The sequence below is a fragment of the Carcharhinus amblyrhynchos genome, chromosome 6, assembly GCF_965287045.1.
Source record: "Carcharhinus amblyrhynchos chromosome 6, sCarAmb.v2.hapA, whole genome shotgun sequence".
NCBI lineage: Eukaryota > Metazoa > Chordata > Chondrichthyes > Carcharhiniformes > Carcharhinidae > Carcharhinus > Carcharhinus amblyrhynchos.
Window position 1 is genome coordinate 33,461,124 of NC_137329.1, and position 17,616 is coordinate 33,478,739.

General features: G+C 43.0%; 1 protein-coding gene across 6 annotated transcripts in view; it reads left to right on the forward strand.

Annotated features, from left to right (window-relative positions):
- tub (TUB bipartite transcription factor) overlaps positions 1-14,958 on the forward strand; it is a 368,210-nt gene extending 353,252 nt beyond the window's left edge. For all 6 annotated transcript variants that reach the window (XM_080190162.1, XM_080190165.1, XM_080190168.1 and 3 more), the window contains 2 exons: positions 8,490-8,661; positions 12,696-14,958. In XM_080190162.1, coding sequence (XP_080046288.1) covers positions 8,490-8,661; positions 12,696-12,829 — 306 coding nt within the window. In that variant the 3' untranslated portion in view covers positions 12,830-14,958. The remainder of the gene's footprint in view (positions 1-8,489; positions 8,662-12,695) is intronic.
- Positions 14,959-17,616: the final 2,658 nt, after the last annotated feature.

Here is a 17,616-nt window from a genome sequence, read left to right on the forward strand (position 1 = left end):
TGAGTGAGACTGGATGGGAGCTGCAGCATCAGTCTGCCCAGTGGGAATTAGCATAGAGTCATAGAATCCCTACAATGCAGAAGGAGGCCATTTGGCCCATCGCGTCTGCAACAACTACAATCCAACCCATGTCCTAATCCCTCATATTTTACGCTGCTAATCCCCCCGACACTAGGATTAATTTAGCATTGCCAATCAGTAGTGAGAGGAACAGCCAGTTGATGGGTGATTAAAACCTGGAGACCTCACTGTGAGTAACTGGTGAAAGATATTTTCCACTAGTGGGTAAATGGGGAATAAGGGGGTGGAGACTGGGCTCTTATTGGAAGAATCAGAGGGTAAGGGAGAAGGAAGGTTTTTTATGTGAAGGCTGTTAGATCATGGGATAAGTTATAGCGGTTGTGAGGCAGCAACTAGATTGTTATTTAAAAAAGGAATAGTAAAGGATGTGGAGCAAATGGAGTGAGCAACACTACCACACAGACACCAATAACCAGATAACTCCTCGTATCTAATAACCTCCATGAAAAATCTCCTTTATCCAGTCCAAACCCAAAGTGTGGCTTAGAAATGTTAATCTTCACAATTTGGTGTACTGGGCTGAGTACATTGATTTTGATGTGGACAATCCAAAGACAGGTATGGTCCTGAATGAGAGTCCCAGTTCAGAGCTGTCACCTGCCAAATCCAGAAGCCGAGTCAGGGAGGGTTGGGGTTAGAATGGGTCCGGTTAAAAGTGCATCCACTGGGGGCTCCTGACCATGCAAGGTGGAGGGAATTGGCCACATAGTCAGAGGGTCAATTCCAAGGAGCACCCTCCACCAGAGTTCTGACCAATGCAATGGGTGCACTATTTTGTAATGGTGGCTGGTATTTCAATAATTGTTGCTTCACCAACTTGAATACTTTTGCTAAATATTTTAATACGGGCGATGGCATTGAAAATCAGCTGGGAGACATAATTATCTCTACAACAAGATCTGCATCAAACTAACACGGGGAGCCAAACTTTCTTTCTCCTCCTGGCACGCACCAAGCTGCCGTTCACTTACAGGCACTTTTTATCAGCAAGCTGTTACCATTAGTACTCAGGAGAAGAAACTGGAGGCTAATTGTGATCATTAATTTCTTATTTAGCTGGAGAGAAACATTTTTTAATTAGCCCACCAAGTCCATCCGCTATTCAGTCGAAGGGAAATTGTGCTAATCTTGCTGACTAAGTACAGGCTGCCTCATGGATCTGCTCCTGCTCCCTTAACTGCATTAAGGTTATTTACATGAAGTCATCAGAAATAAATCTGCTGCTGTTTACCTTATCGGCTAATTTGCTTGTTTTTGCATTAATTCTTTGAACTGCGAGTTGGTGGAAAAGGTGGCTTCTGGACCATATAGTCAGCAAGATCTGGTAATGGCTTGATGCTTATCAATGAGTTTATAAAAATGTCACGGAAAATTGGTGACACAACAGGTCTGCTGCCAATTTGCTGACTTCGACCCAATCGTGCACACTTGCCGTTAAGATAACTTCGCAAATCCGAGTTGTGCTCGACTGGAACAGTTAGGGTTTCGGGCTTTGTGTAGACAGATTATTGTCCAGTTCCAGACCTAGGCAAGATTCCAAAGATCTATTTAATTCAAATCAGTTTAAAAAAGAAACTGAAATTGTTCAGTTCCTGGTAATAAGACAATGTTCCAGTGGATTTGTATCAACTACCCCTTTCAATTTGTTTATTGTCTGAGTTATTTTCTCTTTTGTTCCCTTTAATATCTGGTGTTGGTTGCTAGGTGAATGAACACCCATTCAGAGTTCTACAGCATCTCTATCCTCCCTAATTCAGATAAATCTCACTGGCTCCATGGGTTTGAAGCAAGGAACACCTGGTTTCTCACCCGTCACAATACCACTGACACTGGGAAGCCGGCATGACCAGCTTCAGGTGCAGGAAGGGCACAAGGCTGATTTAAATACTCATCGGTTTATTTTAATATTATTAGTAAGTCCTGGATGGAACCCACTGGGCCTCTTGCCTTATCACCCTCGCCAGTGGAGGTTCTCACTGGTGAGGATTGTGTATGGTACCCAGGAACAGGGACCAGATATGATGGCCTTGCCAGTGGGACCAGAGGCCATTGAGGTCCCCTGAGTGGTCAGGGACAGTGGTGCAGTGGCCCTTGAGGAGTGCTAGCCTGGTACTGCCAGCCTGGGACCCTGGCACTGCCAGACTGGTGCCCTGGCAGTGTGGGAGGCAGATGGGGGAGGAGGCTCTGCACTTTGCCAGGGTGGTGATCAACCTGGAGGGCTATCGAGATGGTGTTTTGCAGGCAGGGGGTTTTGGGGCAGCAGTTGGCATTGGGGGAGGGAGAGTTTCAGGCCAGTGATCAGACAGGAAGGCCACCAATAGGCTAGAGAAGCCAATAATCAATACTGAAGTGACAGATTTCCCAGTGTGTACTATGTACACTTGTACACAGAACATTGCGATATTGGCACATGCACAATTGTACCCTCTAGCTGTCAGCAACCGGCTTTCCGGTGAGATTAAACTCCATTCACCCCCCGCTACTGGAATGAATCATGCTTTGCCTCTTTCTTTGCAATAAGTGGCATAAGATAGAGGTTTAAGGTGCTGGGGAGCAAGTACAAAGGAGATGTTAGGGGTAGGTTTTTCACTCAGACAGTGATGAATGAATGGAATCGGCTGCCGTTGGTGATGGTAGAGGCGAACTCACTGGGGTCTATTAAAAGACTTCTGGATGAGTACATGGGATTTAATGAGATTGGGAGTTACAGATAGTTCTATGGCCTGGTAGGTATGGATGTGATCAGCGCAACTTGTGGGCCGAAAGGCCTGTTTGTGCTGCAGTGTTCTATGTTCTAGATCACGTCTGAGACCTTGCTGAAAAATGGGCACGATTCTCTCCCATTTCAAATCTCATTTGATAAGATTGCTCCCCAGGAGTTTACAGTTTTCTGTTTTCCATGGGGAACCTGAACTCCACGGAATGTCAATTGCCTCACCTGCTCAAAGGAGGCTGTAAGTATTGTCTGGAACTAGAGTCTGTCAAATTCTGCTGAGTTTACAAATAGGTCTTCTACAAATAGAAGTTGTTGTTATTTCTCTTCCCACACCTAGTAGTGTCTCTGTTCCCATAGCATCTGGTAGAATTTTTTGAGGGGGTGACAAAAACGGTTGACGAAGGACGAGCCATTGATGTCGTCTATATAGATTTCAGTAAGGCGTTTGACAAAGTCCCTCGTGGTAGGTTGGTACAGAAGATTAAAGCTCATGGGATATGTGGTCAGGTATCTAGATGGGTAGAAAACTGGCTTGCAAGGAGGAGTCAGAGAGTAGTAGCGGAGGGGTCCTTTACTAGCTGGAGGACGGTCACTAGTGGTGTGCCGCAGGGCTTGGTACTGGGACCTCTTCTCTTTGTAGTGTATATAAATGATTTGGAAGAGGGAGTAGGTGGTGTGATCAGCAAATTTGCTGATGACACCAAGATGGCTGGATTGGTGGGCAGTGAGGAGCAGTGTCTGGCAATACAACGGGATATTGATAGGCTGGTATATTGGGCAGAGACTTGGCAAATGGAGTTTAATCCGGATAAATGTGAGGTGATGCCTTTTGGCTGGAATAATGTAGGGGGGAGTTATATGATAAAGGGTAAGCCCATAAGGAGTATAGAATCACAGCAAGACCTGGGGGTGCAAGTGCACAAGTCTTTGAAGGTGGCAGTGCAAGTGGAGAGTGTGGTGAAGAAAGCCTATGGTATGTTAGCCTTCATAGGAAGGAGTATAGAATATAAGAGCTGGAGTCTAATGTTGCAGTTGTACAGAACGTTGGTTAGGCCGCATTTAGAGTACTGTGTCCAGTTCTGGTCGCCTTAGTACTGGAAGGACGTGGAGACTCTGGAGAGAGTGCAGAGAAGGTTTACCAGGATGTTGCCTGGTATGGAGGGACTGGGGTATGAGGAAAGATTGAATAAATTGGGGCTCTTTTCCCTTGAAAGACGGCGACTGAGGGGGGATCTAATAGAGGTATATGAGATTATGAAGGGTATAGATAGAGTAAACAGTGGTAAGCTATTTCCTATGATAGAGACACACAGGACAAGGGGCCATGGGCTTAAGGTGAGGTGGGGGAGGTATAACACGGATATTAAAGGGAGGGTTTTCACACAGAGGGTAGTGGGGGTATGGAATGCTCTGCCAAGTAAGGTGGTGGAGGCAAACATGCTAGAGTTGTTTAAGAGTAACTTAGACAGGCACATGAGTGGGTTGGGGATGGGTGGATATAGGAGATTGTTTTAAATAAGGGTCATTAGCATTGGGAGTCCCTGGTAAGGTAAATGGATATGGTACAATAATAAAGTTTTCTTTTCTCTTTTTCATTCACAGGTTTTAAGTTGGTCCGCCTTGTGTCCAACGAGGGGCATACACGCGATGGGTTGTACTGGGGCTGCTCTTGGTTGTTCGAGATTGGCCTAGTGCTTCATGTCATTAGTGCGTGCTTAAAGTGGACCAGATACTGGGCAACACGACAGCTCAGTGACTATCACTGATTGCTGTGCAGACACATGGATTTGGGCTGGTGTCTGTGGGAGTTTGCACATTCTCCCTGTGCTTGTGTGGGTTTTCTCCGGGTGCTCTGGTTTCCTCCCACACCCCAAAGATGTGCTGTTAGGCTGATTGGCAGGAATAAATTGTCCCTAAATTAGTTTCCCTCAATGTGGATGGCCATAAAACATTAGACAAAGGTCATGGGTGGAGGGGGGGGGACTGGCGGTGTTCAGATGGTGGCGCGGGCTCGTTGGGCCGAAGGGCCTGTTTCCCAGGCTGTTTTTGTTCTTTGTTCTTTGTTCATAGCGAGTTTTTCCCTGAAACGGGTCACTAGTCTGTCACCAGAGGCTTATTGCTTGAGGGGCACCGCTCCACACCAAATATTGGTTAACTAGGTGTCTGCCCTGTTTTAGTATTTTGGAAGGAATTTTCAGGTTGATGCCCAATTTGTTGGCCATGTTATAAATGCATGTTTCTTGGTCATCGAGTCTTGGGGTGAAACTTGAATCTGGAGCTTCTGGCCCAGAGACAGGAATGTTACCCACTGTGCTACAAAACCTCCTATCAGAGAATAGAAGGCTGAGGCCTTTGGAGGGATTTCAGTGCACAAGGCCATAGTGGGGGGCTGTTAGTGGAAGGGAGTCTGTCAGGTCCCATGCAAGCAGTGCAGACAACACAAAGAGGGTCCATGCTGGCTCCAAATCTAAATGGGAACTCTGCTTTCAGAGTCTGACTCCTCTGGTAAGGAGGAGAGTGAGAGAGAGAGACTGTATCAGCCACTTGGAGAGGGACAGCAGCGGGTAAAGGAGACCAGTGACATGATTCTGCAAGAAGATATGGATGAGAAAGGCACATGGGGCAATAAAACAGCTGTTTGAAGAAGGTGTTACCTACCTCAAAGGGTATGCAAACAAAGATTTAGTGGAGATGTCAGAATACCAGTGACTCTGCAGACTGTGTCTGAACGGACAGATGGTTGCTGACAAAAGCAGAAGGCAGGAGAATGATTTAAGGCCAATGGGAAGCAATGTCACTCAATTAATGCTCACATAATGCTCAAGTTTGCATTGTTTCGGAGATCATCAAACAACAGAATCCCTACAGTGCAGAAAGAGGCCATTTAGCCCAATGAATCTGCACCAATTCTCTGAAAGTGTATTCCACCCAGGCCCACCCCTTCACCTAATCCCAGCATTTAGCATGGCCAATCTACATGACCTGCATACCTTTGAAATGTGGGGGGAAACTGAATCATCTGGCGGAAACCCTCACAGACACGGGGAGAACACTCAATCTCCACACAGACGGACACCAATGTGAAAGGATGTGCACTGGTCGAGGGTGTGCTAGGCTGATGTGGTGCTGTCTCCTCAGATGGTGTCTCTTTCTCCTGAGGGTTCATGTGTTTGAAATGGTACTGATGGTACCTCATCCACTTCCAGCCCTGAGGGGAAAAACAAGAATTCTGAAGTGTTTTGTGAAGCCCGCTTGGATCATAAGTTTTGCAATTTGAATTTGACTAGGGTTTAGCATGAGATGTTTCAGGTCTCATTCAACTGATTAGGGAGCTTTTAGTAAAATAAACAAAGTTCATTTAAGAATACAGTTAACATATCTAGAAAGAAAATTAGCAATAATTTTACCCATTGCAAAAAAAAAGTAACAGCCATGATATTGTATAACCTTTAACAACTAAATACAGTTCAACCAAAGAAATCCCTCAAACACCCCACCACAGGTTTAACATAGAAAAATGCTCACATGATGCTAGTCCTTTGATTGGATTCTGCAGCTCTATTTGTACACACTCAGACAAGCTAGAAGTCAGAACAGCTTCCCAAAACACCAGGGAAAGAGAGACATAACACTGCATCCAGTCTGAAGTAAAAACACCTTCCAACTTACAGCAGACCTCAAGGTAGAGATAATGCTACTGCTGATCTATAGCTTTTAGCCAGCAAGAGACAGAATTCTCACTCCGGGAAGGCAAGAAGGTCTGCTTCCAGCTAGCCAGCAGAATCTATAATTCCAGGGAGAGAGAGAGAAAGAAAACCATCCTGCAGCTTGAAAACTAGAACAGCCTCTAACACCAAACCGAACTGAAAGGAAAAGAACTCCTGTCACCTGACCTGTCAATCATTCTTCCCCCTAACAATTCAAAAGGTTGTAAAATCCCAGACACTGCATGACACCATTTAAACAGCAATAAAAAGATATCTAAGTAGGCAACCAGTGCCACAATAAAAAAAATTACGTACAAACTGGAGTGTTACGGTAAGGTTGTATAAGGCATTGGTGAGGCTGAATTTAGAGTATTGTGTACAGTTTTGGTCACCTTGTTACAGGAAGGATGTAAATAAGGTTGAAAGAATGCAGAGAAGGTTCACAAGGATGTTGCTGGGACTTGAGAAGCTGAGTTACAGAGAGAGATTGAATAGGTTAGGACTTTATTCCCTGGAGTGTAGAAGAATGAGGGGAGATTTGATAGAGAGGTGTATAAGATTTTGATGGGTATAGATAGAGTGAATGCAAGCAGGCTTTTTCCACTGAAGAGGAGAAAAAAAAAGAGGGCATGGGTTAAGGGTGAAAGAAGAAAAGTTTAAAGGGAATATCAGCAGGGGATTCTTCACACAGAGAGTGGTGGGAGTGTGGAATGAGCTGTCGGATAAAGTGGTAAATGTGGGGTCACTTTTAACATTTAAGAAAAGCTTGGATGGGCTCAAGGATGAGAGGGGTGTGGAGGGATATGGTCCAAGTGCAGGTCAGTGGGACTAGGCAAAGAATGGTTCGGCACAGACAAGAAGGGCCAAAAGGCCTGTTTCTAAGCTGTAATTTTCTAATGTTCTATGGTGGGTCTAACTGCAAGAGAACATGATTTTTAAATAATACATTTCTTAAAAGTACAATAGAATTACAATTACTAAGGTATTGCCACCATCTGCACTTCCTTGCATTGAGTTAGCTTCTCCCACAACAACAGAAATACACAGTCTCACGCTTGTGTGCTAGTCAGATTGTGCCCCTTTAAATATCCATCATTGCATCATTTGGAAACCAACTGCAAATGATTTCTCGCGATTGCCACTGCAGTGAGTACCTCTGACTGGTTATTATCCTCCAGTGTAGCTCCCCGTGCATACTGATCCTTGGTGATTACATATCTTTCATTGGTCATCTCAACTCATATCTCATGGCCGCCCATAAGATCAGCAGTTCTGTCACCTTGCCATCATGCACGCCACTCACCTTGTCAGATCTCACAAGGTCATTAAATCACCTCTGGCACTGCACCAGTGACTGTGTGATCCTGTGACTGCTGACTTCCTCAGCTGCTTCCATCCATGTCTTCCTCCTCAGGCTTGCTGACCTTCTCCTCCTCCTCATTGGGAACAGAACTTCCCATGCTTCCTGCAGGATCACCTTTGGGGAGGTGTCACTGAATCTTGGAGCCCTGCTTCCTGCAGCTGTTCACCCACAGATTCCCTCCTGCAGCATTCCTTCCTTTGCCTTCTGTGTGTGCAGCCTATATAATCAATCTGTCTGCTGGCATTATCACACACTCATCACCCATTCCAGCCCACCTTCCCCTCACAGAGTTTTAACTGGCTGCACTTTGGAAGATCGCTAAGGAAGTCCGGCCACTCAACTGTTCAGTCATGTGACCCACAAATGACCCCAGAATTAGGACATGGACATGTTTAGTCTAGCTCAAAGTGCTACGAGAGGTTTAAATTTATTTGAGAGGACTAGATTCGAAAGCAAGGGCGGGATTTGTGGCAAAATGTTGCTGTCTTGTCTAGACCATAATTTGGATTTCCAAGATAATGTGTAAAGTGTTCCCTCATCAAAACCTGGCTTTATTCAGTCATGGACCCACATTTGTTTGCGAAGCTTTTGAAACAAATGTTGTTTTCTCTTTTTTATGAAGGAGCACGAAACCTTGCTGGCAGGGTGGCAGAACAAAAACACAGAGAGCGTCATTGAGCTGCACAACAAAACTCCAGTATGGAACGATGATACTCAATCCTACGTTCTTAATTTCCATGGCCGAGTTACACAGGCTTCTGTGAAGAATTTCCAGATTATTCATGACAACGATCGTAAGTAGCAAATTCATGGCTGCATGGGAAGTTTACAATGATGTGGAGATGCCTGCGTTGGACTGGGGTGGACACAATAGGAAGCCTCAAAACACCAGGTTAAAGTCCAACAGATTTATTTGGTAGCACGAGCTTTCAGAGTGCAGTCACCTGATGAAGGAGTAGCGCTCCAAAAGTTTGTGCTACCAAATAAAGCTGTTGGACTTTAACCTGGTGTTGTGAGACTTCTTATGGTAATTACAATGAATAACTACTTGAACACGGTACCAGGTCGCGCATGTGGAACTACACTTCAGTGTGAAGGATTAAACCTTATATTTTAAATTTTACTCTCAAAGAACAACTTCATTACCACAGGGTGGCACGCTGGCACAGTGGTTAGCACTGCTGCTTCACGGCATCAGAAACCTGGGTTCGATTCCTGGCTTGGGTCACTGTGTGTGCGGAGTTTGCACATTCTCCCCATATCTGTGTGGGTTTCCTCAGTGCTCCAGTTTCCTCCCACAGACCAAAAGAAGTGCTGGTTAGGTGCATTGGCGATGCGAAATTCTCCCTCATTGTACCCAGGTGCCAGTATGTGGCGACTGGGGAATTTTCATAGTAATTTCATTGCAGTGTTAATGTCAGCCTACTTGTGTCACTAATAAATAAACTTTAACTTTGACCACTTCCATTCTTCAAAGCACATTATTCTCCCTTTTCTGGGTGACTGTAACATTTCAATAGTTCAGACGCTGTTCTGTCTTGCTGATTATATATGATTGAGTAAAACATGCATTAAATCCAAGAATGGCAAAGCCAGGCAAAATTGTACTGCCATTAAAATTTTAAAAGTTCAGTGGAGAAAATGTTGTAGCCCATCAAATCAGGATGAAACAAGATTGATTTGAAAGGAATTTTTAAAAATTGAGATATAAAATTCTATTGCTGATATGAGGAAAGACATTGGCCTTTTCAGCACAGTCTTGTTCTAACTTTTGTGGGGGTCCACCAGAATAATCATGAAATAGGTTGGGTCCTGGCCTTAAACTGGCATTTCCAGCTGGCCATTGATGTGGCGGGATTGTGGATGGGGCAGGATTAGCAGTTTTTATGGGGGTGTGGTGAGATCAAGTGTAAATTGTTTACAAGCTTAAAGAGTGCAGAAAAGACTTACTAGGATGCTACCGGGACTTGATATTTTGAGTTATAAGGAGAGGCTGGATAGACTGGGACTTTTTTCTCTGGAGTGTAGGGGGGTAATCTTGTAGAGGTCTATAAAATAACGAGGTCATAGATTGTCTAGATAGTCAATATCTTTTGCCAAAGGTAAGGGAGTCTAAAATTAGAAGGCATAGGTTTAATGTGAAAGGGAAGAGATACGAAAGGGTCCAGAGAAGAAAATTTTTCACACAGAGGGTGGTATCTGGAACAAGCTGCCAGAGGCAGGTACAATTTTGTCTTTTATAAAGCGTTTAGACAGTTACATGGGTAAGATGGGTATAGAGGGATTTGGGCCAAACGCGGGCAATTGGGACTAGCTTAAGGATTTTTAAAAAAAGGACGGCATGGACATATTGGGTCAAAGGCCCTGTTTCCATGCTGTAAACCTCTATGACTAAGGATGCTCCTTACAGGTCCTTGGATAATCCCCTCAGCCTGATAGTCTTCGACTGTGATTTGTACTCTTTTATGGGAGGAAAACTCCTTCATTACTATGCTGAGGTGTCAATTTGCAGTATATACATCAGTCCTCAGGTATGGCTTGAACCTGTAACCTTCAGCTGCACAGGTGAGGGCAGTATCCCGCTGAGCTGAGGCTTGCCTGTTGGCAAACATTTAGAAGATTATTGCTCAGTAGTTGAGCTAAGTAAGGAGGAGAATTCTTACCAAAACAATGGCAGAGTGTTGTTTCCGGCGAGAAATCCAGTACGTTTTCTCCAGAGAAACATGTCAGCTTTCTCTCCAGATCTTATAATACTCTGCCTAAAAAAAACCTGGCCACAATGAGATCAGGGTGCCATCTGAAAGGACACCCCGATCATATCAAGAATGAACTCTCCCCCCAACCCACCACAAAGGTCTCAGGGGCTCCCCTCCACACCCCGGATCAGAGTGGGCACTTCGCTCCCCCAAATCATCAGCTCCTTCCCCTCCTCCCCTGTCCCCCCCACCACCCACAACCAGTGATGGTGTTCCATGTGTTTGCTGCCTAGTCTTTCTAGATGGCTGTGAATTTGAAAGGTGCTGTCTGAGGGCAGCCCCGATGAGTTCCTGTAACTTGGAGCTAAGCTTCCTCTTGCCACAGCCATACTTCCACAAGTTCCCTTTTGCTGCATCCCAACAAAAGTATTTTGGGATGAATACTTCACATTCATCCAGCAGTTATCACCTGTATCCGGCATTTGTCAACGCGTTCAATTTGAGGTCTCCTTTAGTCAAACATCAGTGCCATAAACAGCTCGAAAAATCAGCTCCCAAAAACATTTGACTATGTACTGTGTCACAATATGTATAGCTATTATGTATCTTGTCAGAAAGGAAAAAGCAGATGTCTTTTCCTCCATGAGCCAAAAAGATGTCAGTGCAAGTGGAAAATCAATTACCAATATGTAACAACACCAACATTTATATATTCACCACCAATGAAAATACATCTGTAGGAATATAAACCCCTGTTAATGGCCGTCCAATGTCGTTGGTAAGAGGCCCAAACTACTCCCATACTTCATTGCAGTAATATTGCAACTGCTCTTTAATCGGATGGGGAAGGCAAGGGCAGGTGTTTGACAGTTCCGTTGTGGGCGTAAGCAAGAGTGGGACTGATTCTTAATCCCAGACAGTGTGAGGGTGTGACCATGAAAGGACTATGATCAGCCAGCACGTGGGGCATGGAGGCAACATGGGTCTTTTTCTGAACAGCGTGAAGTAGTCCCTTTAAGAATGAATGTCGCTTAGCACTCAGCCTCACTGGACAGAGCATGTGCACTCCACACTGGATGGCTTATATTTTCAATCATCTGCTACTCCATTCACGTTAGAAAGTGGGGCTGCTGATGAAACATATTGACAATTTTCAGAGAAGTACCAATCAGAATAACTCTTCCAAACACATTTACAACATTGCTGCAGATAACAATCAGAACAATTCTTTCGCCTGAGTTGCTATAGTATTTATTCCATTACGTGTTGCTGAAATTGTTTAGTTCTAACCCCATGCTGCCTCTGTAATGGAAAAAGCTGATGGAGTAATATCCAGTGAATCAGTGGTGGAGAGGTTTTAAGAGCCATTGCCAAATAAATACATTGTTGATCTGCCAGAAGAATCCTTATTTCCAAAATCCATTTCCATTCTATTTTATCATATGGAACTCCTGGTTCAAATGTGGCACTTTGCACATAATCCTGACAGAAGCACATTATTTCCAAATGTTTTTACGTTGTAGAATTTCATCCCTTCTGAAAAGCAGCATTACATTAATAATCAATTAATTAATTAGTGTGCTATTCTGGTCAATTACCAGCTGGAGTAGAATACAATACTAAATTAAAACTCATCCTAAAGGAAACTGCATAGCTTTTGCCAACATCCAGAGATGTGCAGGTTAGGTGGATTGGCCATGCTAAATTGACCCTTAGTGACAGAGGGACTAGCAGGGTAAATACATGGGGTTACGGGGATGGGGCCTAGGTGGGATAGTTGTCGATGCAAGCTTGATGGGCCAAATGGCCTCCTACTGCACTGTAGGGATTCTAAATAGATTCTAACAAGATGTGCCTTCAGGATCGGAAGCGACTGAAGATTTCATATAACTTTTATAAATGGCTCTAGCTTTTCTTTCATGGTATGCAATGCCACCTGACCACTGAGATGAGAGTACAGTCTCATAACTCTCTCCATCATTCTATCTAAACTTGCTGTCAGCTGCGTTGTACAATGACTGGTAGAGGGCAGCAGTGCAGGTGTAAGTGCGGAACTTCATTCTGCAAGTTTGAAAGACAACTAGTGTTAAAAGATTCAACTGTTTGATGTGTTTGTATTTCTTTTTATTTAGCGGATTATATAGTGATGCAGTTTGGCCGGGTGGCTGAAGATGTCTTTACCATGGACTACAACTATCCAATGTGTGCATTGCAAGCATTTGCGATTGCTCTCTCAAGCTTCGATAGTAAACTAGCTTGTGAATAAATGGAACATTGGAAGTGTTATACCGAAGGAGCAACACGTGTTTCAAGGACAAGCTTGCTTTCTTTGCTTTTACCTATTGGTTGCAGATCATAATTCATCCTTGGTATCATACATTTCTTTGTAAGTCTACAGGATGATTAAAATTGCACCAGGGTCCCAAGTACAGAGTAGGACCCCATTTTAAATATTTTAATGAGGCTTGTGCCTGTCTTTGCTTTTTTGTTGAAGTAGGCACGGTTCTTTGCATGGCCCAAAGAGGGTCGTTTTTAAATACTGACGCTGTGATGTTGTGTGGCTCTCTGAAGAAAAACGTTGTCTTAAAAAGAAAATAAAGGAAAAAAAAACTTTTAATCTGAAAATGGCAGCTATGGAATCCCAAGGGTATTAAATCAGAACATGAGAGAAATTTCTGCACGTTAACCTTTTCAAGTACTAATCAATGTGTCATCCCTTATACATAATCAGATCCTTCCTTTCAGTTTGGTCGGGAAGTACTTTTCACAAATGGCATTGTGTTTGTTCTGCCAGTACCTGATGGAGCACAGTTATAATTAAATGAATGTCGCTGATATTTAATGATACAACCCAGCTTGTAAGAGAAATTCATTATTTCAAGTGATGTGAAGTGGGATTGACCATTAGGATCCATCTCCAAGGGCAAATTGTTTTAAAAGAAACCCAATTATTGTTCATTTGTTTTTCTCTTTGGTTGTTTTTTTTCATTCTCTGTGGGATGCTGTTGTTTAAGTAATGATATCATTAGGAATGAGGAGGTGCTGTTGTTCTATTGGGATTGGGTCACATTGAGGGGGGCTGCATAGGGAATGTTTGTATCTATATGCTGTTCCTCATGTGTGAATGGATACCTAATACTGACACCGTGTGCAGGGGTTTTTGTTCAGGGTCCGGATTAGGCCATTAGAATGCTGACGTTGGCATCCAGAGGAAGATTTTGGTGGAGGTGACTAATTCTGTGGCCATCTTTGGGAATCTGATCCAATTGAGTCTGGAAGCCAAATATGGGGCCGTCCACTGGAGGATCAGCAGCCCCACCATCAGTGGTGGGAGCTGCTGATGTAGGTTGGTGAATGAGAGGGTGCCTCAAGGTTTTGAAGTGTTTTCAAAGGTTAACAGTATTAAAAATGGGGACAGCTGCCAGACCGTCATTGTAGAAGGCAATCACGACCGGATTAAATTGAATGAGGCACTGATGACCCTCAGGTCTGAGGTTGGGAGGCCTCCTCCATTCATTGATATGACTTTTGACCAATGCACTCAATGGACAATTGAATTGGCTACCCATCAGTGGTGGACAAGTAGCCATTATTACTACCACCACCTCCCCCACAGCCAATATTGTTGACATGCTTACTTCCTGTCCCGCCTCCACATCCCATAGAAAATTCATCCATGTCTGTCAAAAACAGCTATGTCCTATTCCCTGCCATCAATTATGCTTAGCTAATGATGGCAACAATGTAATCATCAGTAAATTGTAAACTTTAAAAAAATAAGGAAAGCAGACTAAAGGTAACCATAGTTCTACATGAAAAGCAATCACAATTAGATTTCCTTAACAAAACATAGTTTATAAAGGGAAGGTGCGTCAATCAACTAAATGTAAAAGTATGTGGATGAAGACTTGTATTAGTTTCCACCCCATTTGTACCCAGGTTAAACCTGTGATGCTAAAGAAAAATGGATATTAATGCATATTATCGGATGGTGGAACTCGTAGCCACAAGGAACAGTTGGGCCTACTCACTGAGATACATTTAACTGGAACTAGATAACCATGTCAGGAGGTGGGGAAAGGGGAATAGAAGGGCATAGAGGGGAATAGGATTAGCTGAAGAGGGAATGAGTCTCATGTGGAGCAAAAACTTCGGCATAGGTCGTTGAGCCAAATAATCTGTTACTGCATTGTACATTCTATCTAATATGATATAGAATAATATTATACATAATTCTGTGTTTTTATTTGACACTGGTTCTGCGGCTTTATTTTGCCATGGATTTGAAGAACTTACTTTCTTTTAATGCAGAAATCAAAACTCTTCCAAATCCTAAAAATGTCTCGGAATCATCTAAGCTCCACTTTTCTCCTGATTCCACATTAACAATAAAGGTTTTTGCTTGGTAATAACTCAAAATTATTGTGTTGAGGTCAGAGATTATACATTTCTCAAAGGCATTTGCAACAGCGGACTTAACATGACTCATTCTTCTGGAGAAGATATTCCCTGAAACTGAAGTGACTGGATATTGTTAATGCAAAAACAATCTGGGACCTCTGAACTTAGTCCATTCAATTTTGAATTGAGCATCGCTGAGGGAGATTTGCTGTCTTCGGGAGAATAGGGTAATGTTCTTGTATCTATAAATGCTCCAGTGGGCAGATGGATGTGCATTAATATATTAGTTGTTAGACACTTGAAAGTATCAAGCTATTTGATAGATCAAACTTGGAAACTGTGTAGGTCCACAATCATAAAAAAAAATTGCATTTGTATAGCATCTTATTTGACAACAGGATGACCCAAAATGCTTTACTGCCTGTAACCAAGCGATTTCTGAAGTGAGGTTGCAGTTATAATGTAGAGCAGCTAATGTGTGCACAGCAAGCTCCCACAAACAGCAGTGTGATAATGACCAGATCATGTTGATTGAGGGAGGACAGGGAAAATCTCCTGTTTTCCCTTGAAATAGCGCCATGGGATCAGTTACAGGGCAGATGGGGAGTTGGTTTAACATCTCATCAGAAGGACCTCCAGCTGTGCTGGAATTCTGCAGTACTAAACTGGAGTGTCAGCTTTGGCTTTTGTGCTCAAGTCCTGGAGTGGGACTTGAAACCGTAGGATTCTGACATAGAGGTGAGACAGCTGCCATGGCTGACGCATCATGAAGCAGTAACTCTGATAATTAACTGGCTTTCTTTAAATCTCAGGGTCACAGGATAAAAAGAATCTTCTGGCAGTTAAATGCTGCACTTTGATTGTGCGATATTACCGCACAAAGCTTCATGTGTTCACATTGAATTTTGTGATCTGTAGCATTCAGTGATGAATTTTAACTATGTAAGTTTTGACTTACCACATCTGATAAATTAATTCAAAGACCGAGGGCGAGATTCTCTGGCTGTGCTCACCCCAAAACCGGAAAATCTCACCCAACCTTTGCATAGTTCACCCGCCCTGCTGAAAATCTCATGGTGGGCAGAATGGAAAAATTCCCCCTGAACCTCTACAGTCTCTGAAATAGAGAATTTCAAAGATTCACAACCTTCTGAGTGAAGGTGTGTTGCCATTCAAAATCCTAAATAACCAACCTCTTTGGAAATTATGACCCCTGTTTGAGACTATCCAGGCAAGGAAGAGCCTCTCAGCTTATAGCTTGTCAAGCCCTCTCAGAAACTTAGATGTTTTAATGAGACCATCTTCAATTCTTCTAACCTCCAGGCTCACTCTACTTAATATCTGCTCATAAGGCTCTCTTCCCAAGAATAACTCTCGTGAATCTTTATTGCACCACTCCTAAGGTAAGTATATTCTTCCTTAGGGACAGACCTAAACAACATATTGTATTTCAGGCATGGCCTTACAAAAAATGGTACAATGCAAGATTTCCTCACTCTTTAACTCCAATCCCCTTGCAATGTGCATTTCTAATTGCTTACTGCGCTGACATGTTAATTTTGTGTCCTGTGTGCAAAAACACCAAAATCCTTCTGATCACTAACATTTCCTACTTTCTCACCACTTAAAAAATATTCCTTTTAATTCTTCCCAGTAAAGTGAATAACCTCACATTTCCTCATATTGTAATCCACCGTTACTCACTTGGCCCCTTTGCACACTTTTTGTGTTCTCCTCATGGCATACTTTCCCCGACTAATTTTATATCATCAGCAAATTTAGGGGAGGCAGTAGCATAGTGGTATTGTTGCTGGATTACTATTGTCGCTGGACTTCACGTGTTGGTGCAGACTCAATGGGCCGAAGGCCTCTTCTGCACTGTATGATTCTATGATTCTATCTATTGCATTTAGATATACTTACACTTTCTCCCTTCCTTTATTTTTGATTGTGAAGTGCTGAGGCCTCAGCATCTTTCAGCGCCTCGCTCATTACAGCCTACCAACTGTAAATGATTCATGTATTCTCATTTTCTGTTTCTCCTTCAGCCAATCTTCCATTCTAATATACTATTGCCAATTCCATAAGCCCTTGTCCCATGAATCCACCTTTTATGGCACATTAATGAATACCTTTTAAAAATCCAAATACACTTCAGCTTTGATCTACCTGACTATTTATATGCTCAAAAAAAAATAAATGTCTCAAACACCAATTTCCTTTCATAAGACCATGTTGACTCTTAATATTGTGATTTTGTGAATGTACCCTGTTACCATTTCAAAAATGTTACCACTTAACTAAACGTTATCTGTGGCGACTGATGTCAGGTTTGCTCTTCCTCTCCCTCCTTTATTGAATAGCGTTGTTGCATTTGATACTTTCCAAACCTCTGGGACCGTCCAGAATTTATGGAATTTGGAAGATCACAATCAATGCATCCACAATCTTTGCTACCACCTCTTTTGGAATCCTAGAATGTAGGCCATCAGGTCTGGGCGATTATTAGCTTTTAGGTACATTAATTTATCCAGTACTTACTGATATAAATTACTTTAAGTTTCTCACTCTCATTACATCCTTGATGTCCCACTATTTTTGACCTGTTTGTGTTTCCTACTGGCAAGACAGAGACAAGCTATTAGTTTTACA